Source organism: Carcharhinus amblyrhynchos, chromosome 30 (genome assembly GCF_965287045.1).
Source record: "Carcharhinus amblyrhynchos chromosome 30, sCarAmb.v2.hapA, whole genome shotgun sequence".
Classification (NCBI taxonomy): Eukaryota; Metazoa; Chordata; class Chondrichthyes; order Carcharhiniformes; family Carcharhinidae; genus Carcharhinus; species Carcharhinus amblyrhynchos.
In genome coordinates, this window is record NC_137353.1 from 331,999 (window position 1) to 359,761 (window position 27,763).

General features: G+C 42.7%; 1 protein-coding gene across 1 annotated transcript in view; it reads left to right on the forward strand.

Annotated features, from left to right (window-relative positions):
- vwa5b1 (von Willebrand factor A domain containing 5B1) overlaps positions 1-27,763 on the forward strand; it is a 271,845-nt gene that overhangs the window by 42,921 nt on the left and 201,161 nt on the right. Inside the window, exons 2-5 of the mRNA XM_080215008.1 lie at positions 1,002-1,163; positions 4,068-4,287; positions 7,116-7,252; positions 16,689-16,820. Coding sequence (XP_080071134.1) covers positions 1,002-1,163; positions 4,068-4,287; positions 7,116-7,252; positions 16,689-16,820 — 651 coding nt within the window. The remainder of the gene's footprint in view (positions 1-1,001; positions 1,164-4,067; positions 4,288-7,115; positions 7,253-16,688; positions 16,821-27,763) is intronic.

Sequence of the window (27,763 nt, forward strand, 5' to 3'; positions counted from 1 at the left end):
TCTGTAATGTGATCAGATGTCATTGGGATGGTAAGTTTACATCTTAGGCATTTAAGTCCTTTATCTTTCATGTTGACTGGCTCCAGGCTACTGCAGTAAGGGTTGGGTTAGGGTTAGTGCTAGGATTAGGGTCATGGATAGGCTCAGGGTTATGGTTAGTTTTAGGGTCAGGGTTAGGGTCAGAATAGATTATGGTTAGGGTTAGGGTTAGGCTAAGCATGGTCATTAGGACAGGGTCTTGGGTTAGGATTACGGTTAGGGTTAAAGTTAGGGTTAAATTTCAGGTTAGGGTTAGGATTAGGACTCGGCATCGTAGTGGAGACCAGTATATTGAGTTGAAGTTTTGATGTGGTGACTGGAGGTGAGTTGGTTCATCAAATCAATACCAGAATTACTTTTCTTTAAAGAAAACTATATTTCTTAACATGGTGGGATTGGGCATAGCTTCAATTTGTTGCCCAAACTCCACCCCAGTTTATGTGGCAGCAATGAATGCTGATAGAATTCCCGTCTAGCTTGGTAAAGATTGCCGATGTGTCCATTGATATTATTGTCAGCTGGTGTCATTAAACTAATTCTTCAAATAGTTTCCAGTGCAGATTGAGCTGCTTCTGATTAGCTCATTACAAACTCTGATATTAGGCCCTGATCAACTTAATGCAAAGGATGATAATGTTGGAGATTAAATGTAGCAACAAAGAGAAGAATTTAAAAGAAGTTTAAATGTTCAAATCTTCCAGAAACAGCAGAACACTGACCACTGGGAATGGGGAGCACTGACCATTGGGAATGGAGACATTGACCATTGGGAATGGGGAACACTGACCATTGGGAATGGAGACACTGACCATTGGGAATGGGGATCACTGACCATTGGGAATGGGGAACACTGACCATTGGGAATGGAGACACTGACCATTGGGAATGGGGAACACTGACCATTTAGAATGAGGAAGATTGATACCTGATAACTCTCTCTCAGTGATTCTGTTTTCTTTCAGCTCTGTTTATTTACCCCTTGGATGAATTCACCACCGTGGTTGGATTTGAAGCAATGATTGCTGGACACATTATAACCGTTCAACTAAAGGACAAAGCCAAAATAGATTACTGTAATTTGGACACATGTACCTGCTCCTCTGGAACCTGCCAGAATGGCCACGGTATAGACCTATGAAGTATTTATTTTGTTTAATCCTGATTAAAGCACTATTTCTCTCTTGTATTTCTCAGTTCCACGCACCATCCTTTTATTGAGTGAATCTCATCATTACCAACCCAAGTTTCTGCATTAAGTAAACAGCGAAGATTGTAGGGCAAAGATTGATAAATACCAAAGGTTGCCTTTCTGTTCTCTCTACTCAGACATTGAAGGTTAGGATTAGAGTTCACATGTAAAGTGAACATGAAAGTTCACTTTAGTTTATCTACATGAAAGTTATTTTGTCAGTGAACCAACAAGTGTCCTGTGTCTGGACTGCAGCACAATGAAACCCATCCTGTTCTCCATTGATGTCAATGTATTCACACTTGACAATGCTGACTTCATTGGATGGAAAACCAGTTCATTACATGCTGACAATCGATGGACCCCGGAACTCCAATAACGGAGTCAAAGATCCATTGCATCCGGTGCAGAGGGACCTGGGGGTCCTTGTGCACGAGTCGCAAAAACCCAGTCTGCAGGTGATCAAGAAGGCGAATGGAATGTTGGCCTTTATAGCGAGGGGGATAGAATATAAAAGTAGGGAGATCTTGCTGCAACTATACAGGGCACTGGTGAGGCCGCAACTGGAGTACTGTGTGCAGTTTTGGTCGCCGCACTTGCGCTAGGATATTTTGGCCTTGGAGGGAGTGCAGAGGAGGTTCACTAGGCTGATACTGGAGATGAGGGGGTTAGCCTATGAAGAGAGACTAAATAGACTGGGTCTGTATTCGTTGGAGTTTAGAAGGAGGAGGGGGAACTTATAGAGACGTATAAGATAATGAAAGGGATGGATAGGGTAGAGGTAGAGAGATTCTTCCCGCTTAGAAAGGATAGCAGGACTAGAGAGTACAGCCTCATGATAAGAGGGGGGGACAGTTTAGATCAGAGTTGAGGAGGAACTTCTTCACTCAAAGGTTGGTGAATCTCTGGAATTCTCTGCCCGTTGAAGTGGTGGAGGCTACCTCGTTGAATATATTTAAGTCACGGGTAGATAGATTTCTGATAGACAAGGGAATTAAGGGTTATGGGGAGAAAGCAGGAAAGTGAAACTGATCCACTTCAGTTCAGCCATGATCTTATTGAATGGCGGGGCAGGCTTGAGGGGCCGGATGGCCTACTCCTGCACCTATTTCTTACGTTCTTATGTTCTTATCCCAACCCCAACAGCTCAGTACAGAACACTGTTGAACATTACTTGGTGTTTTGATCATTGTAGGTCTTCACCCAAGAAATTTTAGCCAGAATTTTATCTGCTATTCATGTTAAAGTCTTATCTTTCTAAGGGCTTTTTGTAAAATCAGTTTTTATGTTCCAATTGAGTTGATGTTGATAACAATGACCGGCAGGATGGCAGTCGTCTCTGAGCTTGGTGGTGCTGAATGGCCAGGCTGGTAAAATTACCTCTTGTCCCATTTTCTTCCCAATGTGCTGATGTCAAGTTGCTGTTTTGAGCAGCCAGGAAGTCATAAGTCAGAGGTCAGCAAGGTGCACCTTCCAAGTACAGAATGAATTCCAATGACATCATTAGGAACTGATAACTATTTGAATCAGAATTCAGTACATTGTGGCCATCCCATTTTTAACTCCTCTAAGTTGGAAGAGAAAAGTTCTGGCTTCCCCTGCACTCAACTTTCTAACCTTCCCACTTACCCCAACATCACAAAACACTTATCCAAATGCTAAAATTGCCCTTTTCTGCCGTGGCTTCCACCCAGTCAACATCCTCACTGCACTTTAGATATAGCCATTCAGCTGCAGGCTGATCTCAAACTAATGGGATTGGTCGTTTCTTTGTCTGCCTCCACTCCCCACGCTTGCCAATTCCACATCAGCAACTCTGATGTTGGGCATTGATGCAGCAGGAACTAAATGGAAAAGTCACATATTACCCCAGACATCAGCTTGTCCAGTGGTCAAAATTCATAAGCTTTGCTCAGGGCATGAGGGAGAAGTTTATTTTGCATCCATTTTGTCACATGTCACATCTAGATTTACACCAATTTAATAAACTAAAAGTAAAATAATGGTTATTTGTTTAGCTAAAAAATGCAGTCCTCTCTACCTGATGGGAGCAATCATGAGCCCACACTTGCCATCTGTTGGTGAGACGCTGATTTTGGATCTTCCTCTCCCCTTCGCAGGTGATGTCCTTAGGTTCATGCTCATAATGGGTGTGAATTTCATTCACATAGATTTAAATAGATTTATATATAATTAACCACCCCCCCACCAGATATTGACATCTTCTTGGATATTCATGTTACACCAGCGCAGTTTACAACAGGTTCACTTCGAAGTGAACCTGTCAAGAGAGTACCCCCAGAAGCATGAAGGTGACTATAGCCTCCAGGTGAGAGGGACATGACAGTCAGTGGCCTGGCAATGCCCCTAGCACTGCCCCTTGGCACAAGTTGGCTCTATCAGGGTGCACAGTGCCAACCTGTGCCAAGGGCAGTGCTAGGGGCAGACCACAGTTGGAGCCTGAAGGGGAAGGGAGGATTAGTCATTTATATGTCGTGAGCCAGAGTGGGTGTGGGAGCTGGGGAAGCCTGCGATGGCTGTTGGGGCACAGGGAGAGGGATTGATAATCGGGGGGAAAAGGGAGGGTTTGCCATAGGTTGCATATCTTTGCTGGCGCGTTGATGTCCTACCCCCCCCTTTGATTTTTTTTTTAGCAGAATATCATTAGATCTGGATAGAGAAACAATTCTGCCATTTCTTTGGTGAGAATCCCCCATCTCTGTTTGTAAAAGTAGTCATTGAATAAAATATAATTATTAGCTTTCGCTAAATGTTTAGAAATTCTTTGTGCGTTATTTTCTTTGAAATAGAACGTTGTTGGAATTGCTTTCCCTTCCAGGTCACTATGTTCTGGATGATGATTTAGAACGGATCATGTTTGCAGTGGATTTTGGAACCATCCCTCCATTTGAAACTGTGACTGTGCTGATTAATACTTCCTTGGAGTTGCAGACTTTGCCCAATGGGACGGTCAGATTGCTGCTTCCATCCTTGTTTGTACCTAAATTGGCTTCTTCCGGGACCGAGGAACAGAGTTCAATTGAAAATCAGCTCAAAAAGTAAATTACAGACCCATCACATCAGATTCTGTTGGACTCAACAGTGCAATTGACTTCAAAGCTTATGTCAATTTGTTTAACTGATTAGACCATCTTCATTCAAAGTAAATGCCTGATTAGATGTGAGATGGCAAAGGGAGAACTGAATTCTTATTTGGAGCTTTTGCAAAATCCTTTTGAATTTGATTTTGGCCTCTGGATGCATTTCCCGATATGAACAGGGACAGCGAGGGTGTGAGATGGAGTTGGAAAAGGGAGAGTTGCAAAAGGTGATCCTGTCACGGATATATTTTCTGTGATTCAAAGGGAACGGAATATACCATTTGGGAATTCTTGCTAAAACTTTACAAGACACAGTCAGACTACAACTGGAACAGTTTTGGTCTCCTATCTAAGGAAAGATATTCTGGCACTGGAGGCAGTCCAAAGAAGGTTCACTAGGACAGTCAGAGGATATAGCAGGATATAGATCGGTTGGAGACTTGGGTGGAGAGATGGCAGATGGAGTTCAATCCGGACAAATGTGAGGTAATGCATTTTGGAAGGTCTAACACAGATAGGAAATATACAGTAAATGTCAGAATCCTTAAGAGCATTGATAGACAAAGGGTTCTGGTGTTTAGGTACACAGGTCACTGAAAGTGGCAATGCAAGTGGAGAAGGTAGTCAAGAAGGTATACGGCATGCTTGCCTTCATTGGCCAGGGCATTGAGTTTAAAAATTGGCAAGTTATGTTGCAGCTTTATAGAATCTTAGTTAGACTACACTTGGAATATACTGTTCAATTCTGATTGCCACACTACCAGAAGGATATGGATGCTTTAGAGAGGGTACAGAAAAGATTTACCAGGATATTGCCTGGTATGGAGGGCATGAGCAATGAGGAGAGGTTGAAAAAACTTGATTTGTTCTTATTGGAACGATGGAGGTTGAACATAGAACATAGAACATTACAGCGCAGAACAGGCCCTTCGGCCCACGAAGTTGCGCCGACCAGTTAAAAAGCAATGACCCTCTAACCTAAACCAATCCCTTTCCATCCATAAACCTATCCACGGATCTCTTAAACGCCCCCAAACTAGGCGCATTTACAACTGCAGCAGGCAGGGCATTCCAGTCCCTCACCACCCTGAGGGGCAACCTGATAGAAGTCTACAAGATTATGAAGGACATGGACAGAGTGGATAGTCAGAAGCTTTTTCCCAGGGTGGAAGAGTTAATTACTAGGGGCCATGGGTTTAAGGTGCGAGGGGCAAGGTTTAAAGGAGATGTACGAGGCAGGTTTTTTACATAGAGGGTGGTGGGTGTCTGGAATTTGCTGCCGGGGCAGATGCGATAGTGACTTTTAAGGGGTGTCTTGACAAATACATGAATAGGATGGGAATGGAGGGATATGGCCCCCGGAAGGGTCGGGGTTTTAGTTCAGACAGGCAGCATGGTTGGTGCAGGCTTGGAGTACCGAAGGACCTGATCCTGTGATGTAATTTTCTTTGTTCTTTGTTCTAGGTTGGTCCCCGGGTATGGAGGTATTTTCTTATGAGGAGAAGTTGAGTAGGTTGGGCCTGTACTCCAAGGAGTTTAGCTGCATGAGAGGCGACCTTATCAAGAAATATTGGAATCTCAGGGGGCTTGACAGGGTCGATGCTGAGAGGTTGTTTCCCTTTGTGGGAGAGTCTGGGACCAGAGGGCATCATCTCAGAGTAAGGAGTCATCCACTTAAAACAGAGATGAGGAGGAATTTCTTCTCTCAAATGGGAGTGAATCTGTAGAATTAATAATCTGTCCATCTCAGCCTTGAACATGCTTAGCGACCCTACAAATGCGTAAAGGACAAAAGGGTAACTAGGAAAGGAATAGTACCTCTTAAGGGTCAATAAAGTCACCTATGTATAGAATCACAAGCGATGGGTGAGATCCAAAATGAATATTTCTCATCAGTATTTACTATTGAGAAAGGCATGGATGGGGAAATAATAGTGATGTCTTGAGGAGTGTACATATTACAGAGAAAGAGGTGCTGGAAGTAGATAAATCCTCGGGAGCTGATGAAGTGTATCCGAGGACATTGTGGGAGGCTAAGGAGGAAATTGTGGGTCCCTTAGCCGAGATATTTGAATCATCGATAGTCACGGGTGAGGTGTCGAAGATTGTTGTGCCTTTGTCTAAGAAGGGCTGCATTTATCTTAATTAAACTCCATCTGCCATTCATCAACTCACTGGCCCAATTGATCAAAATGCTGTTGTAATCCTGGATAACCTTCTTCATTGCCCACTATGCCAAACAGGAAGATGTGAGTATCTACGTCACATGGACTGCAGCTGTCTAAGAAGGTGGCTCACCATCACCTTCTCAAGGGCAATTAAAAGTGGGCAACAAAAAGCTTGCCATTGATACTAACATCCTGAGAATTAATAATATTAAACCATCAGGGAATAGTGCCTAGCAAGCCATAAACTTGAGTATTTCACCCTGGAGATGCTAGGAGCATTGGGAGTCAAATGGATATAAAGAGTTTTATGATGGGAGGTGTTTAGAGTGAAGAATGAGCCTTGACTGAAGCAGGAGAAGGAAAAATTGCATTTGATTTTTTAGAGGAACAAGATAGGAATGCATGCAGCATGGATTCTTTCTCTGGTATTGTGTAATACTCATTAATGTACAAACACTCATTAATGTATAAACATTCATCTTGTTTAACACTCATAGTAATGTGCAAACTCATTATTCAAACTTATTGTATAATGGAGGTAGGAAAGTTTTGAAACTATTTAAAAATATATTGAATGCAATATCTAGCTATTAATATTATCCTGTACATTGTTTCCAGCAAAGACAAACATCAATGTGGTTTCAGTCCTCAAGACCAGAGTGTGAACCTGTTCTACTTGGACAGTGAGGTCACTAATCCTACCACATATGACTTTAGCTTCCAGCTTGAAATCAGAGCTCCTTGCTTACTGGCAGGTCAGAATATGAAGCATTTTATATATTCATGTAACAAAACCCTATTGTTTTACAGAATGTCTAGATAGTGGAACAGAGGGGGTGGGTGGTGTGATAATAGAACATAGAACATAGAACACTACAGCACAAACAGGCCCTTCGGCCCACAAATTGCGCCGATCACATCATCACCTACCAACCTACAGACCTATCTATAACCCTCAATCTCATTAAACCCCATATACTCATCCAGAAGTCTTTTAAAAGACCCCAGCGAGTTCGCCTCCACCACCACTGACGGCAGCCGATTCCATTCACTCACCACCCTCTGAGTGAAAAACTTACCCCTAACATCACTTCTGAACCTCCCTCCCCGCACCTTAAATCTGTGTCCTCTCGTAGCGACCATTTCAAACCGGGGAAATAGCCTCTGAGAGTCCACCCTATCTATTCCTCTCAACATTTTGTAAACTTCTATCAGGTCGCCTCTCAACCTTCGTCTCTCCAGGGAAAAGAGTCCCAGCTCCCTCAACCTAACTTCATAAGGCATGCCTCCCAGTCCAGGCAACATCCTTGTAAATCTCCTCTGCACCCTTTCAATAGCTTCTACATCCTTCCTATAGTGAGGCGACCAGAACTGCGCACAATACTCCAAATGAGGCCTGACAAGGGTCTTATAAAGTTCCAGCATTACCTCCCGACTCCTAAACTCAATCCCTCGATTAATGAAGGCCAGTACACCATACGCCTTCTTGACCACCTCCTCCACCTGCGAGGCCGATTTAAGAGTCCTGTGGACCCGGACCCCAAGATCCTTCTGCTCCTCAACACTACTCAGACTTCTGCCCTTGATAGTGTACTCGTTCATCCCGTTGGTTCTGCCAAAATGGACGACTACACATTTATCCGCGTTGAAGTCCATCTGCCACTTCTCCGCCCAGTCCTGCATCCTATCTATGTCCTGCTGCAGCTTTTGCCATCCTTCCAGATCATCCACAACACCACCGACCTTCGTGTCATCAGCGAACTTACTTACCCATCCCTCCACTTCCTCATCCAGGTCATTTATGAAAATGACAAACAACAAGGGTCCCAGAACAGATCCTTGAGGCACTCCGCTGGTGACTGACCTCCATTCAGAAAAAGCCCCATCCACAACCACTCTCTGCCTTCTGCAGGCAAGCCAGTTCTGGATCCACAAGGCCAAAGGCCCTTGGATCCCATGCCCTCTCACCTTCTCAAGAAGTCTTGCATGGGGGACCTTATCAAACGCCTTGCTGAAGTCCATGTACACTACGTCCACGGCACTTCCTTCGTCAATGTGTTCAGTCACATTATCGAAGAACTCAACTAGGCTTGTAAGGCACGACCTGCCCTTGACAAATCCATGCTGACTATTCCTGATCATGTCAAACCTCTCCAAATGTAATATGAGGGGGGGAGGTGGTGTTGTCACTGTTGAAGCTTGCACCTTCCCACCTTTTATCTGGTCTAAAATTGGAAGTTGGACAAATAGTAAAAAAGGATGTTGATATTTTTATGCATACCTGTGTGAATGTTTACTTAATGCAATAATTGTTGACTTTTTCTGTACAATTCTTGAGGATAAAAATTATTGCAGAATAGCCAACCACTCAAGTGGCAGAGAGAATGCCAAGGTTGACTGCATAGATGTCCAATCATATAAAAAGGAATGAGTTTGTCTATTGGCTAAGTTGTAATATACCCAGTGCTCCTTTCAGACTAGAGGTTCCTGTGGTGGTAATGACATTTTAATTTAGATTTTTAAGTTTCCTTTTGAAATTTTGATTTCTGTCACAGTCCACACCAGATGCTGATGCCCATTGGTGTGCATTTTGTTGATCATTTGTTTAATTTTAAAAGAGTATGTACCCAGGGCTCAGTGCCGAACTGATCACTAAGAACCAGATAATGTCCCAGTTTCAATTCTCAGTCTGCACTGCGTTAGCCAGTCTTGTCAGAGCATCAGCAGAGACACAACTTGTGACTCCACTGTGCATCAGAGTAAGAAATTCATCAGAATTATCTTCAGCTTGTGGGGGGGCGTGGGAGTACAGATGGATCTCCGGTGGGGGAGGGGAGTACAGATGGATCTCCGGTGGGGGAGGGGAGGTCAGATGGATCTCTGGTGGGGGGGTGGGCAGGGACAGAGGAGTCTGCTGCCACTTTGCAGGCAATTGGTGGGGGAATGGGGGGGTAGGGGTGATGATCAGTTTGGGTAGTGGGGGGGGTGGATAAGGGGGACAGTGATATGTGTGGGTAGGGAGGGTGGGTAAGGGGAACAGTGATGTCTGTGAGTAGTGGGGGGGTGGATAAGGGGGAGAGCGATGTGTGGATAGTTGGGGGGTTGGATAAGGGGGACAGTGATGTGCGTGGGTAATTGGGGTGTGGATAAGAACATAGAACGTAGAAAAACTACAGCACAAACAGGCCCTTCGGCCCACAAGTTGCGCCGAACATGTCCCTACCTTCTAGGCTTACCTATAACCATCTATCTTACTAAGTCAAGAGGGACAGTGATGTGTGTGGGTAGTTGGGGGGGGGGGGGGTGGTGGATAAGGGGGACAGTGATGTGTGGGGGTAGTTGGGGGGGGTGTGGATAAGCGGGACAGTGATGTGTGTGGATAATGGTTGGGTGGATAAAGAGGACAGTGATCTGTGTGGATACTGGGGGTGGGTGGATAAGGGGGACAATGATGTGTGGATAGTGGGGGATTGGATAAGGGGAACAGTGATGTGTGTGGGTATTGGGGGGGTGGATAAGGGGGACAATGATGTGTGTGGGTAGTGGGGGGGGTGGATAAGGGGGACAATGATGTGTGTGGGTAGCGGGGGGGTGGGGGGGTGGATAAGGGGTACAGTGATGTGTGTGTGGCCATCACTGCCGGGATGCTTTCTCCGCTTTCTGTGGCCCTGGAGCGATCTGACACAGGCGCACTTTGCACATGTGCAGTTTGGAGCTCCGAGCATTTTGGCCGTGCTAAGCCCTGCCCACAGTACGAACGGGACTGGCAATTTTTTTTCAGGCTGTGTGCGTGTGGAGGCGCCTAAATGCAGGTTTCCAAGTCGGATCTGAATAGTGCCCAGATTTAGAACCAAAATGGTAAAATCAGGCCCTATGTTTGGATTTCAGGATTGGCCACGTAAAGCAGATATGCAGAAGGAGTTTGGCCCCAATATTAACTCACTTCACGATGAGTGGCGGAAGGTAACCCCCAATAGGCCATGGCTTCTGCCAATGAATAGGGGTCTCAGGTTGGGGGGAATTGGATGAAATCAAGTTTATAATATTCTACCATGAGAAGCTTTCATAGTTTTCTGTCACCTTCCCCTGGAATGGCTAAGCCGTGTTTATTTGTGTTTAATCGCATTAGTCCCTCCAGATTCCCTTTGTGCCTGGGACCTGGGCAGTTACTGCAAAAAGCCTTCTGAATCAAAGAAAAAATCAGAACCAAATCTCAAAGACACATTTCCAGCAAAGAGCCACTAAATAATCATCAAAAATGGCTGTTGATATTAAATGAAAATATCAATGGAGGCAAAATTTAGAATTGGTTTTATAATTGACAGAAAGGCAAATACTAAAATCTTAGAATCATAGGATCCTACAGTGCAGAAGGAGGCCATTTGGTCCATCGAGTCTGTACTGACAACAATCCCACACAGGCTCTACCCGCATAACCCTGCTAATCCACTAAGATCAATTTAGCAATTAACCTAGACTGCAAATCTTTGGATTTTAGGAGGAAACCGGAGCACCTAGAGGAAACCCATGCAGACATGTGCAAACTCCACACATGATGTGGGTATGCCGGCGTTGGACTGGCGTAAACACAGTAAAAAGTCTGACAACACCAGGTTTTAGTCCAACCTATTTATTTCAACTCCACACAGACAGTGACTCGAGACTAGATTCACACCTGGATCCCTGGTGCTGTGAGGCAGCATTGCTAAGCACTGTACCACCATGCCGTCCTTATGTAATGAAATGTAATTTATCTGAGAAAATATTTTCATCCTAAAGTTTTCTGCTTTCAGTTGAACAAAATTTTGGTTTCAATCCCAATCGAGAGATATCAGATCCATTCATGATGTAACTTTACCTGATGAAATTTATGTCAGGACATTGTGGGAGGCTAGGGAGGAAATTGCAAGTCCCCTAGCCAAGATATTTGAATCATTGATAGTCATGGGTGAGGTGCCTGAAGATTGGAGAGTGGCAAATGTTGTGCCTTTGTTTAAAAAGGGCTGCAGGGAAAAGCCTGGGAACTATAGGCCAGTGAGCTTCACCATCTGTGGTGGGTAAATTGTTGGAAGGTATTTTGAGAGACAGGATCTACAGGCATTTAGAGATGCAAGGACTGATTAGGGACAGTCAGCGTGGCTTTGTGAGTGGAAAATCATGTCTCACAAATTTAATTGAGTTTTTTGAAGGGGTAATCAAGAAGGTAGATGAGGGCAGTGCAGTTGATGTTGTCTGCATGGACTTTAGCTAGACCTTTGACAAGGTACTGCATGTTAGGTTGTTGCATAAAGTTAAATCTCATGGCATCCAGGGTGAGGTATCTAAATGGATACAAAATTGGCTTCTTGACAGACGCCAGAGGGAGATTGTAGAGAGTTGTTTTTCAAACTGGAGGCCTGTGACCAGCGGTGTGCCTCAGGGGTCGGTGCTGGCCCACTGTTATTTGTCATTTATATTAATGATTTCAATGAGAATATATAGGGCATGGTTAGTAAGTTTGTAGATGACACCAAGATTGGTGGCATAGTGGACAGTGAGAAAGGTTATCTCTAATTGCAGTGGGATCATGATCAATTGGGCCAGTGAGTTGACGAATGACAGATGGAGTTTAATTTAGACAAATGTGAGGTGATGCATTTTGGTAGATTGAACCAGGGCAGGACTTATTCAGTTAATGGAAGGTGTTGGGGAGAGTTACAGAACAAGAAATCTAGGGGTACATGTTCAGAGCTCCTTGAAAGTGGAGTCAGGTGGACAGAGTGGTGAAGAAGGCATTTGGCGTGCTTGGTTTCATTGGCCAGAACATTAAATACAGGAGTTGGGACGTCTTGTTAAAGTTGTACAAGACATTGGTAAAGTCACGCTTGGAATACTGTGTTCAATTCTGGTCACCCTATTATAGAAAGGATATTATTAAACTGGAAAAAGTGCACAAAAAATTTACTAGGATGTTACAGGGATTTGATGGATTGAGTTATAAGGAGAGGCTGAATAGACTGGGATATTTTTCTCTGGAGCTTAGGAGACTGAGGGGGTGACCTTATAGAGGTCTATAAAATAATGAGGGGCATAGACAAAATAGATAGTCAATATCTTTTCCCAAAGGTAGGGAAGTCTAAAACTAGAGGGCATAGGTTTAAGGTGAGAGGGGAGAGATACAAAAGTGTCCAGAGGGGCAATTTTTTCACACAGAGAGTGGTGAGTGTCTGGAACAAGCTGCCAAAGGTAATAGTAGAGGCAGGTACAATTTTATCATTTAAAAAGCATTTAGTTAGTTACATGGGCATGATGGGTATAGACAGATATGAGCCAAATGCGGGCAACTGGGATTAGTTTAGGGGTTTTAAAAAAAAAGGCGGCATGGACAAGTTGGGCTGAAGGGCCTGTTTCCATGATGTATACCTCTAAGACTCTTGTGATTTCAAATAAACCTGTTGGACTATAATCTGTGTCCTCTTAACAGATCCATTCAGGACTGAGGAAATGGTGTTATTATAACTGTAAGGCTGGATTCTCCGACCTCGCCCATGGCTGGGATTCTCCAGTCCTGTTGCAGTGATTGGAGATTTGGCTGAGTGCCGAATTCTCCATTCTCACTGGCAGTTATGGCAAGGTTGAACAGGCAAAGAATTCTAGCCATAATTTGAAGTTAACTAGAGCTGATGGATCTCCACACAAATTCCCCTCAATTTCAGCCAAAGAGAGCTGAACTCTGTGACACTTGGGAAGGGGGTGGGACTCACCGGGCCCATTCACCGCTAATGGGAAACGCAATGGCACACTGAATTGGGTGTCGGCGCTAAAGTGGGATTGCCGCCGGGTGGCAAACCCATAGTGATTCTCCTGATCTGACCTGCTGGCCCCAAACAACTTCTCGACTGGAATCCAATAATTATTCAAAACATCAATTTTAAATGTGATTAGTGAGCTTGAAGCCCAATTCAAAGCCCTTCTGCCATTCGCCCACCTCCCAGCTGGAACTGCATCCGCAGATTGCGGTGCTGGTCTTCACCAGCGTGCATCTGGCAACTTGGATCCCGATTGATGCCAAGGAGGTAAGTCCATGTGCTCCTCTGCTATTGCCAGCTTGCAGAGGAGGATCCTACAAGGGTCCTGGGAGTTGGATGAACATGGTTGGGGCAAGGGGTTGACCTCACCACTATCCCTGGGATGGGGGTCTTGTGGCTGGATTGCCCCTTCCAGCCCTGGGCATCATTCTTCTCCTGGTGATTTCAAACATCTTTCTCATCAAAATCTTCCTTCTGGTTTGTGGACTGTGAAATATTTAAGATGTGCTGGTCACTTTAATCTTCATGTTCCCAGAACACCTGGCAGGCTTCCATATCCCAGTAGCTCTCCATTTGTCTCTTTTAGAAGCTACATAAATAAGAAGACCACTTTCAAGTCCTCTGACTGACAAGTCAGACATTTTCATGGGTCAGGGTGCGGAGGCGGTGATTCTGTTCTCCACAGCTTCTCAGTCAGCCCCATTCTTTTAACACAGTATTTATTTCAGGTCTCTGAGTCTTCATAAAAGGCTCAAGGCCATTGAAATCTCTTTGAAAAGCCTTGTGCCCATTCAATTTCATATTAGTCCTTTTAATTTTCCTTTGATTGACAGTTTAATGGCTTTTTGACAGCATGTTGTCAGCTTTGTTTTTTGATCTTCCCTTTCACTGTTGAATGCATCTCAAGTGCCGCCATTGTTCATAACCACAATGTTTATATAAAAGAGGAACAGAAAATACGTAGCTCCTTTTGAAGTTGCCTGCAGCAGTGACCATAAGCAGCTGCAGACACTTTTAAAGCAGTTAAATGCTCTCAGGTTCTCCTACTCTTAAACTCTATGCCTTGGCTAGTAAAGACAAGTACACCATATACCTTCTTATCCACTTTATCCACCTATCCTGCTACCTTAAGGACCTAGTGTACATGTACACCAAGGTCCCTCTGATCCTTGATGCTTCCCAGAGTCCTGCTGTTCAGAATGTGTTCCTTGTTTTATTTGTCCTGCCCAAGCGCATCACCTCACACTTATTCAGACTGAATTTCATTTCTTATTGTTCTTCCCATCTGACCAGCCTGTCTATAGCCCCCTGTAATCTAAGGCTTTCCTCCTCATTATTAATTGCTGTACCAATTTTCATATCATCTGTGAACTTACTGATCAACTCTCCTCCATTCAAGTCTAAATCATTTATATAAACCACAAACAGCAAGGGCCCCAACACTGACAAAAGGTCATCCAGACTTGAAACATTGGTTCTATTTTCGCTCCACAGATGCAGTCAGACCTGCTGAGATCTTCCAGCATTTTCTGTTTTTGTCCCAACACTGATCACTGACGACGAAGAGTGAAAATCATAACACTTCACAATATCCCAAAAAGAAAATAAAACTAATTCTTAGTCTGTGACAGAATCCAAAATTTAACTTTGACTTAATGTAAATACAAGACTTAAACGAGAACTTGGATATACATCAGATATCAGAACAATATCTTCTTGATCCCTGTGAGTGTGAGACTCGTTAAGTTTAAGATGGATCTTGCTACCATACTCTCCCCTAACAAAACCAGAAAATTCAATTTATGTGGAGATATTTAGAATGAACCTTTTTGTGGAGAAGGTAAAAAGTTGTGTGGAAGACATTCAATAATTGACTAATCCTAATCATATTTCACATTAGGTGAGTAGACCATCCAATATAATTAGATTTCATTCAATTTTTAAGAAATCTTTTTCTGAATTTATTCTTGGGTTGGACAATGATCATGTTGATCAAACAGCTTGGTTAATGTTTTGCGTCCAGTGAGATGATAAAACCTGAGATCAAGAGTTTCTTTATCAGATTGTGGCTTTACTTATCGAAACTGCATTGTACTTTAGTGCTAATTGTCAGCGTAAGGACTGTTAAGAGCTCACTGATGTTACCTGCAAGTTTGCCTCAAACCCCAAAGGGTAACCTGAAACATTGCTTCTTAGGGTGTACATTTGTTTGGAATGATGAGAGGAACAATGTACAGCCCAATGAGCAACGAGTCAAGTTGTTGTGTAAACAATTAATACAGAGTATTTATTAAAGTAAAAAAAGAGAAATATACAACAAGAAAGATTAATATACATCTGAATCTTCAGTATATTAACAACTAAACACACCATTTTATTGGAAATTACCTCTTGTTCCCAAAAATACCCATATTTCCTGAACTCATTAAGACACTCCTTTTTCCAAAAATATCGACTTTTGCAAATGTAAATCAAATTCAGTTCCAGCCTACACACAATACAGTTCTGGTGACTGAGAAAACATCTTTTGCTGATTCAGTGAAGGTACAAAACTGCCTCTTTTAGAGGGGAATATCTGCCGTGGATCTAAACGTTAAATGGAACAGGCCCCTGTGGCTCTGATCATTGATGGAACTGGCCTGTCTGAAGATGTTGACCTGTTTGGCTGTTAGATGGAAAACTTGCCCCCTTCCCACTAAGGTTGCTGGCAGTTAAAGTGCTCCGCTCCTTTGAAATCCAATCCTGTGGATTTATCTGTCACTTTCTCAAACTCCTTGCTCTGAGAAGTTACCAATTTTGTAAAACCCTGATCTCTGGTAAACAATGCTTCCGATATTCCAATTTGCATCTCAGATGCTAATTATGTTATTTGTTTCTTAGCTATTTTGTTTTCATGTCAGGTTTATTGTTAACCTTATCAAGATCCAAATTCCTAACTCGGTCCTTCCAATTCTGGCTTCCAGTTATGTCAGCAGTGTCATTGTGATATGAAGGGTGTTGGTCATGTATATGCTTGGCCAGTTTTGCTTTTAGAAAGTGAATCTTGTGGTAGATTTAGCTGAAAAATATTTTAAAATTAATTTCTTGCATCTATTCCATATATTAGAGCCTTTATTCCTTTACAATAACACGTGTAAAGGTGCTGTCTTTCTGATGAATTGTTAGCCAGAGAGCACATCTGGATTCCTTGGACCTATTTCAGTGTCTTGGCCAATATTTATCTCTCAACAAACATCAATAAAATGGGTGTTTGCTCAGAATCTCCTTTCTTTTTGTGAGGAGTTAGCTTCCACATTTCCTACTTTTCAGCAGGAAATTTGCATGAAAATTGACATGGATGTTTTGTGGTTACGAAGATATCAGTCATTTCCATGAATTAATCTCCATCTGTTAATTTCCACAGGTGTCGAAAGTCCAACTCACTCAATCCGAGCTGATGCAGATCCTTCAGCATTTTGTGCTTCCAGTGTAATGATCACATTGGCTGAGAAACACACCTTTGACAGATCTGTGGAGATTATCATCCATCCCAGCGGTAGGGAACACCGCAGTTCTATTTTCAGTTCAGATTTATATTTCTTGACTAAATGTATGTAAGGAGTATCATATAGGAAAGTGTGAAGTTACTCACTTTGGTTGTAAGAACAGAAAAGCAGAATATTTTTTAAAAGGTGTGAAATTTGTTAGTATTGATTTGCAAAGAGACTTGCGTGTTGTTGAACAAAGAATGCAGAAAGTTAGTGTGCAGGCATTGCAAGCAATTCGGTAGCTAAATGTATGTTGGCCTTTATTGCGAAGTGTTTGCAGAACAGGAATAAGCAAATCTTGTGACAAATGTACAAATTTTTGGTCTCCATAATTAAGAAAGAATATAGTTGTACCAGAGGTGGTACAGTGAAGGTTCACTAGATTGGTCTCTGGGATGAGAAGGTTGTCTTATGATGAGAGACTGAGTAAATTGGCTTTTTATTCACTGGAGTTCTGAAGGGGCTTGACAGGGTAGATGTTGAAAGATTATTTCTGCTGGTTGGGGAATGAGGAGAAAGTTCTTCACTCAAAGAATTATGGATCTTTGGAATTCTCTACTTCAGAGGGTTGTGGATTCTACAATAGTGAATACATTTGAGGCTGGGATCAGTGAATTTTTGATTTCTCAGGGAATTAAAGGATATGGGGAGTGAGTGAGAAAATTGAGTTGAAATCCAAGATCAACCATGATTATGTTGAATGGTGAAGCTGAGTTGATGGGCTGAATAGTCTACTCCTGCTCCTGATTCTTGAGTTTTTCTGTGCTTTTTCAGAATTGTCCAGTAAACAATGAAGCTGATTTTGGAGCTGAAATAATGGTCCAGATATCCCAGTGGCTTAATTTTAAAGAATATGTCTCATGTACTGGCTGTGCAAAATTTTAATCCCTAAGTTAAATGAATGGTTTTAGCTAAGGTGTTGGTAGTTATGCTGCAATTAGCTTCACAAATGAAAAATGTAGATCAATCTTTTAACATAAGACACTTATCAAGTGACTCATAAAAACACAAAAAAAGGGAAAGACAATCATGGCTGATCTTGGGCTTTAACTCACTTTATTCGATTACTTGATTTGGGAAGTTCTGAGTATATGAAAGGTTTTATAGAAATGCAATTCATTCTTTAAGCCCCCTGTTAGTAATACAGTTCTCTATCATTGCTTTAACTAAAACAGTTACAAAAGGTACAGTTTCTTAGTGGGGTTTTATATATCACAAATTAATTCTGCTTCATTGCAAAATACTAGATCTAAAATACCTTCATCCTTGGTCAGTTCCACAACATATTGCTCCAGGAAACTGTCGTGAAAGCATTCTACAAGCTCAATAATTGAGACTCCTGTGCTCCACTAGTTGCAACCTGACAACTTGAAAATGCCCGTTTACTTTGTTTATGTGACAGTTCTGAGCCTTTAAGAAATGTATTTTAATCATATTTTTCTGCAGTTCTTTTAAGACGACTTTTGTGTTTGTTGCTGACCTGTCTGAGTTGATGTCCTTTGATTGTTATTACAGTTATTTAATAAGATTTCTGTTTATTTTCAATTTGGGCCTAATCCACGGTCCTGGAGTTTACGTGTTTTATGACCCTTTTGAATTGCTGGGGGGGGGAAAATGATTGACAGGCCAGGTCGGACAGTTTTTTTCTCACAAGTTCTTACTTCCAGTTTTGGTTGCTAGCTAATTAGAAAGTGTTTGGGCTCCAGGCTGGATGCAGTGTATTTGGCCGTAATTTTACCAACATGCTTGCCCGAGGCTTGTAAGATTATGCCCAAGGCCAATGGAGATTGCCGTTTTGTGAGCATCACCCACCCCGATTCCAGGGCAGACATGCCAATAAAATCAGGGCCTTTGTCTTTCTCCTGGTGTTAGAAATTCTGCTGGCTAATTGGAAGCAGTTTTTCTTGCCTTACTGGAGTAAAGATGTAGCTGTTGGTGGTTTGCTCACTAGAGGCAAGCAGTGGCTCTATCTCTAACTCGAGGTGCTGGATGCTCCAGGGCTGGGAAGTCAGAGATTCAGTTCTCCATCCTAAGGACAGCCAGTGTTACAGAGCTGGAAAATCCAGCATCATGTGAGCATTCTTATTTTCTGTGCTAAACCTGCACCAGGTGTATGTTTGTAAGAAGGTTTGTTTGGTTGGAACAGTATTTGAAGCTGTTAAGGTTTATACAATATTATGTTTGTTTTTCTCTTTGTTTGTAATTGGTGGAAGTTGTTGCTAATTATCTTCTTAAATGTTAACTGTATTCTTAAAGAAGCTTTATTTGAGAAAAGCTCCCTAATGGGTCATGTGAATCATACCTGGAGTGAAACATCTTATGCTTAACCATGCCAAAATTCAAAGTGCAAAACCTATGATCTCAGCTGACTCCATAAATGCTTTGGAGTTTCTGACCTGGATTATAACAACTGGGGGCTCAGCTAGGATTAAAATCTATATTCCTTGATTGATTTGGGCACAAAGACAGTTGCCAGAATTTTACCGCTTCACCCATCTGAGGCTCGTAAGATCTCACCCGAGGCCAATGGAGAACGCTGTTCTACGAGTCTCACCCGATTCTGGAGCGGGTAAAATAGTAAAATACCAGCCAGTGAGTAATGAGCATATTTGTGTTTGATTTTTTGGTGTTGTATTCAGCAATAACTTGTGGAATAACAGTTCCTGGTGGTGGAAAAAGTGACGCAGGGTGGTTTACAAAAAATGACTAAGACAAAGCTTTTGGAATTCACAAAAATGTTGCAGTTGACATTGCCTGAAGGAGGGGGTAATTGTGGTGATAGCACAGCATTTAAAGTTGCCAAAAACACAGTAGAATCATTGGAAATGACTGGAATTGAATTACAACTAAAACCATTTGAACATGAAAAATAATTAAAGTAGCTTGAATCTGAAATAAAAGAATTGAGAGAGTAACAAAAATAAAAGAAAGGGAGGCCATTGCAGCAGAAAATGCAAGCGAAAGAGGAAAACAAAAAGAACAAGAACTGTTGAATTGCACGCAGGGAAAAAAGAGAGAATTTGAAATTCGGGAACTGGAAGTAAAAAGTGAAAGTCAGTTTCAATCGGCAGTAGTAAAGGACAGGTTGAGAGTAGTGATTAGGACAGTGAGAAAGAGCAATAGCATCGCAGTTAAAGCCTGGTAGGGATCTATTTAAATATGTCCAAGTGTTGCCAAAATTTGATGAAAAGGATGTAGAAGCCTTTTTCATTTCATTTGTGAAAGTAGCTAAACAAATGAAATGGCCACAGACCCTGTGGTTATTACTGATTCAAACAAAGTTGGTAGGTAGCGTTAGTGAGGTGTTCGCATCACTTTCAGAGGAGGTATCAGGGAATTATGGGAGACTTGTCTATCTTTGGCCCCATTAGCTTGCCCATCACTGTCTCTTTAGTGATAATAGTTTCTAGGTCCTCACCTGCTGTAGCCTTCCTGTCATCAATTCTTGGCATGTTATTTGTGTCTTCCACTGTGAAGACCGACACAAAATACCTGTCCAATGCCTCAGCCGTTTCCTTATTTCCCATTATTAAATATTTCTTCTCATTCTTTAAACTTCAAAGGACCAATATTTACCTTAGCCACTCATTTTTTAAAATATATTTATAGAAACCTTTGCTATTTGTTTTTGTGTTCTAAGTCAGTTTACTCTTATAATCCATCTTACTTTATAGCTTTTTTCGAGGTTTTCTGTTGACCTTTAAGCATTTCCCAACCCTTCAGTTTCCCACTAATCTTTGCCACTTTGTGGAGACGCCGGCATTGGACTAGAGTGGCTATTGTAAGAAGTCCCACAACACCAGATTAAAGTTTTTTGGTAGCATGAGCTCTTGGAGCTCTGTTCCTTCATCAGGTGAGTGGAGAGTTGGGTTCACAAACAGGGCATATATCGATACAGACTCAATTACAAGATAATGTTTGGAATGTGAGTCTTAGTAGGTAATCAAGTCTTTACAGGTACAGGCAACGCAAGTGGAGAGAAGGTTAAGCACAGGTTAAAGAGATGTGAATTGTCTCAAGCCAGGGCAGTTAGTAAGTTTTTGCAAGCCCAAGCATGTCATGAGGGTTACAGGTGGTGTAACATGAACTTACGAGGCGAAAAACTGCAGCAGGCGACGGTGCAGAGGGACCTCGGGGTCCTTGTGCATGAGTCGCAAAAACCCAGCTTGCAGGTGCAGCAGGTGGTCAGGAAGGCGAATGGGATGCTGGCCTTCATAGCGAGGGGGATTGAATATAAAAGTAGGGAGGTCTTGCTGCAGCTGTATAGGGCATTGGTGAGGCCGCAACTGGAGTACTGTGTGCATTTTTGGGCGCCGCACCTGCGCAAAGATATTTTGGCCTTGGAGGGAGTGCAGAGGAGGTTTACTAGGCTGATACCGGAGTTGAGGGGGTTGAGCTATGAGGAGAGGCTGAATAAACTGGGCTTGTACTCGTTAGAGTTTAGAAGAATGAGAGGAGATCTCATTGAGACGTATAAGATGATGAATGGGATGGATAGGATAGAGGTGGAAAGACTCTTCCCACTCAAAAAAGACAATAGGACTAGGGGGCACAGCCTCAAGATAAAGGGGGGGCGGTTTAGAACGGAGTTGAGGAGGAACTTCTTCACTCAAAGGGTGGTGAATCTCTGGAATTCTCTGCCCGTTGAAGTGGTGGAGGCTGCCTCGCTAAATATTTTTAAGACGCGGGTTAATGGGTTTTTGATAGGAGAGGGGATTAAGGGTTATGGGGAGAGGGCGGGAAAGTGGAACTGAGCAGCGACAGATCAGCCATGATCTTATTGAATGGCGGGGCAGGCTCGAAGGGCTGGATGGCCTACTCCTGCTCCTATTTCTTATGTTCTTATGTTCTTATGAACCCAAGATCCCGTTTGAGGCCATCCTCATATGTGCAGAATTTGGCTATTAGTTTCTGTTCGGTGATTCTGCATTGTCGTGTGTCTTGAAGACCACCTTGGAGAACACTTACCCGAAGATTGGAGGAAAAATGCCCTCGACTGCTGAAGTGTTCTGGACAGGAAGGTTCTGCTGGGTGATTGTCGAGCGGTGGCCATTCATCTGTTGTCATAGCATCTGCATGGTCTCCCCAATGTAACATGCCTTAGGAAATCCTTTCCTGCAGCATATCAGGTAGATAATGTTGGCCAAGTCGCATGAGTATGTGCCGTGTACCTGATGGATGGTGTTCTCAGGTAAGATGATGGCATATGTGTCAACGATCTGACATGCTGTGGCAAGGTTGTGTGGTGTAGTGGTCACTGTTCTCCTGAAGGCTGGATAGTTGGCTGTGAACAATGGTCTGTTTGAGGTTGAGTGGTTAATTGAAGGCAAGAAGTGGGTATGTGGGGATGGCCTTGGCAAGATGTTCATCTTCGTCGATGACATGTTGAAGGCTCTGAAGAAGATGTCATAGCTTCTTTGTTCCCGGGAAGTACTGGACAATGAAGGGTACTCTGTCCACTGTGTCCCGTGTTTGTCTTCTGAGGAGGTCGATGCGGTTTTTCGCTCTGGTGCGTTGGAACTGTTGATTGGTGAGTTGAGCGCCATATCCTGCTCTTACGAGGCTATCTTTCAGTGTCTGTAGGTGTCTGTTGCATTCTTCCTCTTCTGAGCAGATCCTGCGCATACGGAGGACTTGTCTGCAGGGGATGGCTTCTTTAACGTGTTTAGGGTGGAAGCTGGAGAAGTGGAGCATCGTGAGATTATCCGTGGGCTCATGGTACAGTGAAGTGCTGAGGTGACCGTCCATGATGGAGATGTATGTGTCCAAAGATGCAACTATTTCTGGAGAGTAGTCCATGGTGGATCTGACGGTGGAATGGAACTTGTTGATGTCATCATATACTTGTTTCAGTGATTATTCATCATGAGTCCAAAGGTAGAAAACGTCATCAATGTATCTAGTGTATAGCATCGGTTAAGGTAATTCATACCTCTTTAACCTGTACTTAATCCTTCTTCCACTCATATTGTCTGTACCTGTAAAGACTTGACTACCTGTTAAGACTTGCACTCCAGCCATTAGCTTGCTATTGAATCTATGTCTATGTATGCCCTGTTTGCGAACCCAACTCGCTACTTACCTGATGAAGGAGCAGTGCTCTGAAAGCTCGTGCTACCAGATCAACCTGTTGGACTTTAAGCTGGCGTTATGAGACTTCTCACTTTGCCAATTAGTATGCATTTCCTTTCAATTTGATATCCTTCTTTATTTCCATAGATATCATGGCTGATTATCTCTTTTTCTATAGTTCTTTCTTATTACTGGTAGATACTTTTACTGAGCATTGTAAAAAATTGCTTTGAAAGTCCTCCACAGTTTCTCAATTGTCCCATCATAAAGTTTTTGCTCCCAGTCTACCTTAGCCAACTCCTCCCTCATCCCTTTGTAGTCTCCTTTGTTTAAGCATAAGACACTCGAATTTGATTTTTCCTTCTCATGCTCCATCTGTATTTTAAATTCAACCATACTGTGATTGCTTCTTTCAAGGGGATCCCTAACTGCAAGGTAATTAATTATTCCTGTCTCGTTACACAGGACCAGATCTCGGATAGCTTGGTCTGTCTTAGGTTCCATTACTATTCAAGGAAACTATCGTGGATACATTCTATGAATTCCTCCTCAAGGCTGCTTTGACTGTCCTGGTTTGACGAATTGATATGTAGATTAAAATCCCCCATGATAATTGCTGTATCATTTCTACATGCATTAGTTATTTCTTTGTTTGTTTCTCGCCCCACCATGATGTCATTGTTTGGTGGCCTATAGACTACGCCTATCAGTGACTTTTTCTCCTTACTATTTCTAATTTCCACCCAAATAGATTCAACCTTTTTTTCCATAGAACCTATATCATCTCTCACTATCGTCTTGATGTCATCTTTAAATATCAGAGCTACACCACCTCCCTTATCTTCCCATCTGTCCCATTGAACAGTCTGATACCCCTGGATATTTAACTCCCAGACTGGACCGTCCTGCAACCATGTCTCTGTAATGGTCACTAAATCATACTCGTTTACGATGATTTGTGCTGTCAACTCATTTGCCTTATTTTGAATGCTACGAGCATTCAGATAAAGTGCCTTATGCTAGTTTTTGTACCTTCTTTTTGAATCCTAAAACCTCCATTAATAACATCTCCTAATTTCTTCTCCCTTTTAACTGTTTTTGTAATTTTAGAACATAGAACATAGAAAAGTACAGCACAGTACTGGCCCTTCAGCCCTCGATGTTGTGCCGAGCTATGTCCAAACCCAAGATCAAGCAATCCCACTTCCATGTAGTTGAAACCTTCTCCCCGCATGCGAACCTGCTGCTTTACTTCCTATTAACCATTATACTTCCCACAGTTTACCCTTCCCTTCCCCCTTTAAACCGCTAGCTTAAAGTCCTTGTGACCATCCTATTTGTCCTTTCTGCTAGAACACTTGTCCCAGCTCAGTTCAGGTGAAGAGCATTCCAGTGGTACTGATCCCTCCTGCTCCAATACTGATGCCAATTCCCCATGAAATGAAACCTCTCTTTCCTGCACCACTCCAGTGTACTGTTATGCAAAGGCTATTTAAACATTAAATTTGTTCATGTTTTACCAAGCTGCTGTGAGGCCCTCTCTTTGCTGCCAATATGATGACTCATTCCAACAGTATCCATCCTGAAAAAACTCTGCATTTATATGAAAAATGCTCCATCTTGTCCCTATCTCCACCATCTGCCCTTGCATGTTTACTTGTGAAAAATGAGTTACCAAGTGAAAAATCAATTATCTCTTTACCTGAGTTCTGTAAGGTGGAATTAGGGTAAGAGGCAAGGGAAGAAAGTCTAAGTTAGATTTGCAACACAGAGTATGGAAAATAGGTTTGTGAGCTATAGGTGCAGATAAATACAGGGGAATAATGGAGACCTGGCTCAAAAAGGGGCATGAGTTCTTACTCAATATTCTTGGATACAACTAGAACAGAAAAGATATGGAAGGAAAAGAAGGAGTAATTGTGGCAATATTGATTCAAGAAACCATTGCTGTGCTTGAGAGAAAAGGATTCTAGAAGGATCACTGACAGAATCAATTTGGTTACAGTTCAGAAAGAATAAAGGTTGCATTATACTATTGAGTGTAACCTATAGGCTACCAACTGATGGGAAAGAAATTGAGGAGCAAACTTACAAAAGCATTAAAGGTGCAAAAACTGTGAAGGAATTATACTGGGAGCTTGACAATCTTAATGTGGAGCAGAATAGTTGTGGTGTGCAGGACAGAAAGTGTGGAAGAGTTGTAAAGTTGGTTCAGAAAAATGTTCTACATCATTATGTTTCAGAACTAACAAGGAATGACGATCACTGGAGCTGGGACGCTGTAATAATATGGGACAAGTAGATCAAATATCAGTAGGGGAGCATTTAGGGAATAGTGATCATGATGTTATAAAGTTTAGGTAAGCTATGGAAAAGGAGAAGGAACAATCCACGATAAAAATATTAATCAGTGAAGGCCAATTTCAATTCGGTGAGAGCATCTCTGGCCCGGGAACAAAGGCTGACGGGAAAATAGATAGAAGAAACAATGCACTGGATTTAAAGAGGAGATAAAGTATGTATCTGGAAGGAGGAAAGATAGGACAAATGTACTGAAAACTTCCTGGTTGACAAAAGAGATTGAAGGCAAAAAGATGCAGGAAGTGTATGTATGTAATCAGGTTATAATATAATTAAACATCAGGCTGAATATAAATTGTTCAGACGGGAATGTGGGAAACAAATAGGAGAAGATGAGAAGAAATTGGCACGAGCCAGAGGGAGTCCAAAATCTTCCACGTACAAATGATAAAATGGCACTAAAAAGATGGGCTTATTAGGACCAAAAAGTGGATTTAAGAATGGAGACAGGGGCCTTCCCTACCTGAAGTATTAAATTAATACTTTCATCATAGAAATCATAGAAACCCTACAGCACAGAAGGAGGCCATTCGGCCCATCGAGTCTGCACCGACACAATCCCACCCGGGCCCTACCCCCATATCCCGACATATTTACCCACTAATCCCTCTAACCTATGCATCTCAGGACACTAAGGGCAATTTTAGCATGGCCAATCAACCTAACCGCACATCTTTGGACTGTGGGAGGAAACCGAAACACTTGGAGGAAACCCACTTTCCATCTGTCTTTTCAGAAGATGTTACCAAAGTCATAGTGAAAGAGTAGGTAACTGAAGTGATCTAATAAGTTGGAGATAGTAAATAGGCTAGCTACACTTAAGAGTTGAGAAGCCACCAGGGCTGGGTCAGATGCATCTCATAGAATGGTACAGTGCAGAAGGAGGCCATTCAGCCCATCATGTCTGCATCGACCAGAATCCCACCTGGGCCCTATCCTCATAACCCCATGCATTCACCCTAGCTAGCTCCCCTGGCACTAAGGAGCATTTAGCATGGCCAATCCACCTAACCTGCACATCTTTGGACTGTGGGAGGAAACCGGAGCACCTGGAGAAAACCCACGTTGACACAGAGATTCCACACATACAGCGACCCAAACTGGGGATCGAACCTGGGTCCCTGGCATTGTGAGGTAGCAGTGTTAACCACTGTGCCACTGTGCTGCCCCTAAACTGATGATACTGAGCTTAGTAAAATAGAAATTGTGGAGCTACAGACCATTATTTTTCAATATTCTTTAGATAGAGGAGAAATGTGAGAGGACTGGAGTACTGTGAGGATAAAGCCCAGCAATTCTAGATCAGTCAGTTTTATCTCGTTATAGGAATTCTGTGAGAAACAGTAATTTGGGCTAAATTCACGGTTAGTAACCAGGCAAGTGTGGATTAATTATAAAAGAAGCAAATTATATGAGTTAATTGAAGGGTGGATGATGATTAATTGGTTGTTTTTGGCAAACATGGACTTTCAAAACATGTTTCATAAAATGTTAGTTAACAAGTTTATCGAAAAGTCCATGGAAGGGACAGTTAGCAGAGAGAGAGAAGACATGAAACAGAAGGCCCGATTTTACCATTACATCGTGCCCGTTTTTGGGCATGAAAACATGATAAAGTCAGGTGTGAGGCCATTAACGCAATTGGCACCCACATCCGCACCGATGCCCGTTTTACCAAGGCCTGAAAATGGCTGTGATCCGATTCATGCCCAAAACAGATGAAATGGCGACTTAAATGCATTTGCACGCATTTAAATTGAATTAATGAACTGTCCGCCCAACTTTACCCAGCATTTCCACCTTTACCACCGCGTTGACATGTCCAGATTGGGCGTGAAACTGACATGCTTGGCAATGGTTGGTTTTGGGCGCTCCAGCTTCTGAGGAGGTAAGTTCAGAGCTTCCAGCAGCTCTCTAACCCAGATCGGGTAGCGGGGGGGGAGTCAGATCATTCTCTGGTGGGGAGAGAGGGAGGGAGGAGGGAGGCGCCCGATCATTGTCTGGTTGGGGGGAGGGTGGAGGGGTGGGTTGGGTGGTGGGGGGGAGGCCTGAATTTTCTCTGGTGGGGGGGGGGGTGCGTGGGGGGTGTGTGGCGGGGGGGGTGGGGGTGGAAGGGAGGCCGATCGTTGTCTGAGGGGACTGGAGGACGGAGGAGAGAGGCCCAATCATTCTCTTGGGGGGTGTGGGGGGAATTAATTCTACCCTATCACATTTCTAATTCTGATTATTCCTGTTATAAATGTTACTTTGATTATATTTCACTTGCCGTGAATGTTTTTTACCGCCTACACCAGCAAGTTCAGAAGGAGTAAAAATTGTCTTATTGCCATTTCCCAAATTATCTTCTAAACTTGGAAATGCAGCTCTTAGAGTTTACTGCAAGTTGGCTATTGCTAAACACAGTTGTAAATGTTGTTGAATCGAGCAGTGGTTATTTGTACACACACCGATATGTTTCACTACACAGCTTCAATAACAGCCTGCATATGGACCTGGGCAGATTTTGCAAGTACAGAGA